Source organism: Pediculus humanus, genomic scaffold (genome assembly GCF_000006295.1).
Source record: "Pediculus humanus corporis 1103172108278 genomic scaffold, whole genome shotgun sequence".
NCBI lineage: Eukaryota > Metazoa > Arthropoda > Insecta > Psocodea > Pediculidae > Pediculus > Pediculus humanus.
In genome coordinates this window covers 337,981-339,691 of record NW_002987847.1, presented here as the reverse complement: position 1 = coordinate 339,691, position 1,711 = coordinate 337,981, and the positions used below count along the sequence as shown (strand labels likewise).

At 29.2% G+C, this 1,711-nt stretch overlaps 1 protein-coding gene across 1 annotated transcript; it reads left to right on the top strand.

Annotated features, from left to right (window-relative positions):
* Positions 1-240: 240 nt before the first annotated feature.
* Positions 241-1,505, top strand: Phum_PHUM506940 (uncharacterized protein; the record flags this gene model as incomplete). The annotated part of the gene is made up of 3 exons (XM_002430943.1): positions 241-465; positions 1,078-1,253; positions 1,352-1,505. The coding sequence occupies 3 exons, from the start codon at positions 241-243 to the stop codon at positions 1,503-1,505; spliced, it is 555 nt and encodes a 184-aa protein (XP_002430988.1).
* Positions 1,506-1,711: the final 206 nt, after the last annotated feature.

Sequence of the window (1,711 nt, the reverse complement as noted above, 5' to 3'; positions counted from 1 at the left end):
GTTGTTGTTGTTTGTTGTTACTCTCATTAAATTTTATAATCAACGTAATATTTATCAGAGAAAGTAAGGAACAAACGACGATACAATTTACGTAATAGTTTTTATATTCGGATTATAGAATAATTGAAATGATTCGTTTTCCTTAAATTTTCATCAGTTGGTATTAAAAGTGCGACGAGTTAACATTACCTTTAGTATTATTATTATTATCGTACGTTTTAAGGTTGTTTCGTTTTAAAAATGTCGGATAAAAGTTTATTAACGACGTCATTTTTTCTATTGATTTTCGCGAGTTTTGTAAAAGCTTCATCTTTGGGTATTAAATTACTTATTATGATGGGTGCTGGATTGGCTGGAATGTACATGATGCATCTTTTGGCACAAGATTATAATAAATATACGTCACTTAACAGACCATCGAGATCCGTTGATAATCTACATGACAATACTACGACTTTTATTATGGTACGTTTTCTCTCTCTCTCTCTCTCTCTCTCTCTCTTTAAGGTTTTTTACCTAAACGAATTTATTTATTTTTTTATTTAAAGGTTAAAAGGTTAAAAAAAGGTTAAAAGGTTAAGAAAAAACGGTTAAAATCGTGAGAAAAATTTTAAATTTACTTAACTTAACCATCATTATTATTATTTTGTTTTGTTTTTTTTTTTTGGGCCGGGGTTAGTTTTTACATATAAATGATTTACACACGCACACACGCACTCACGCACCCACGCACTCACGCACACACCTGTATTGTTTTTCGATTTTTCAATATTTTTAATAACAAAAAAATAAAAAAATAAAAATAAAAAGTCGATATTGCATGGCTTAGAATTGTTTTAAAAAAAAGAAAGATATAATAATAATAATAATAATATATAAATAGGGGTTTTTTTGTTGGTACGACTGTAGATCGTTTTTTTTTTTTTTAAATAGAGAGAGAGAGAGAGAGAGAGAGAGAGAGAGAGAGAGAGAGAGAGAGAGATGTGGAATAAATTGTGGAAAATTCCGGACGTGAAAAGTTTCTCGCTCTTTTCAATAGTTATGATAATAATGATGAGTATTTATATTTGTTTACAGGACGAAGAAGTAGTGAGGGAAAGTGAAAATAATTACAGATTAAACGAAATAATAACATTTGAAAAAATAATACAATTTGATCCGACGGGATGTGCAAGAAGGTACGTTTGCACGATTGCGACAAAATCAAATAAAAAACAAAATCAATACGAAAGAAATTTAATACAAATTTTAAGGTGAGTAAAATGTGATATTATTATCATTATCATTATCATGGTAATCGAAAATCGTTCGATTTTTTTATTAAAAAAAAAAAAAAATTTAAATTTTCCAGGTCGAATAATGGAAAACATGATACGGGTCGTGAAGCATTTAATTTTGCATTGAATTTGGGTCGGGATAAAAAAGATCCAGATGCTTGCGCTCGGGAATATTCAAAATGTTTGTTTTCCGTGTCGGAAATGTTAAAACTCGTTGGGATTTCGTAAATAAAAATATAAATGAAATTATGAATGAATGAACGAATGATTGATTGATTGATTGAATAAGGGAATGAGAAGGCGAGGAAGGGTTAAAGGAAAAAAAAACGCGCAGGGATCAACATCGTCGTCGAGAAAGAAAAACTTTTTTTTTTTTTTTCACGTCCCGAAAAAATATTATTATTATCATCATCATTTGAAATGGTTTGAAAGGA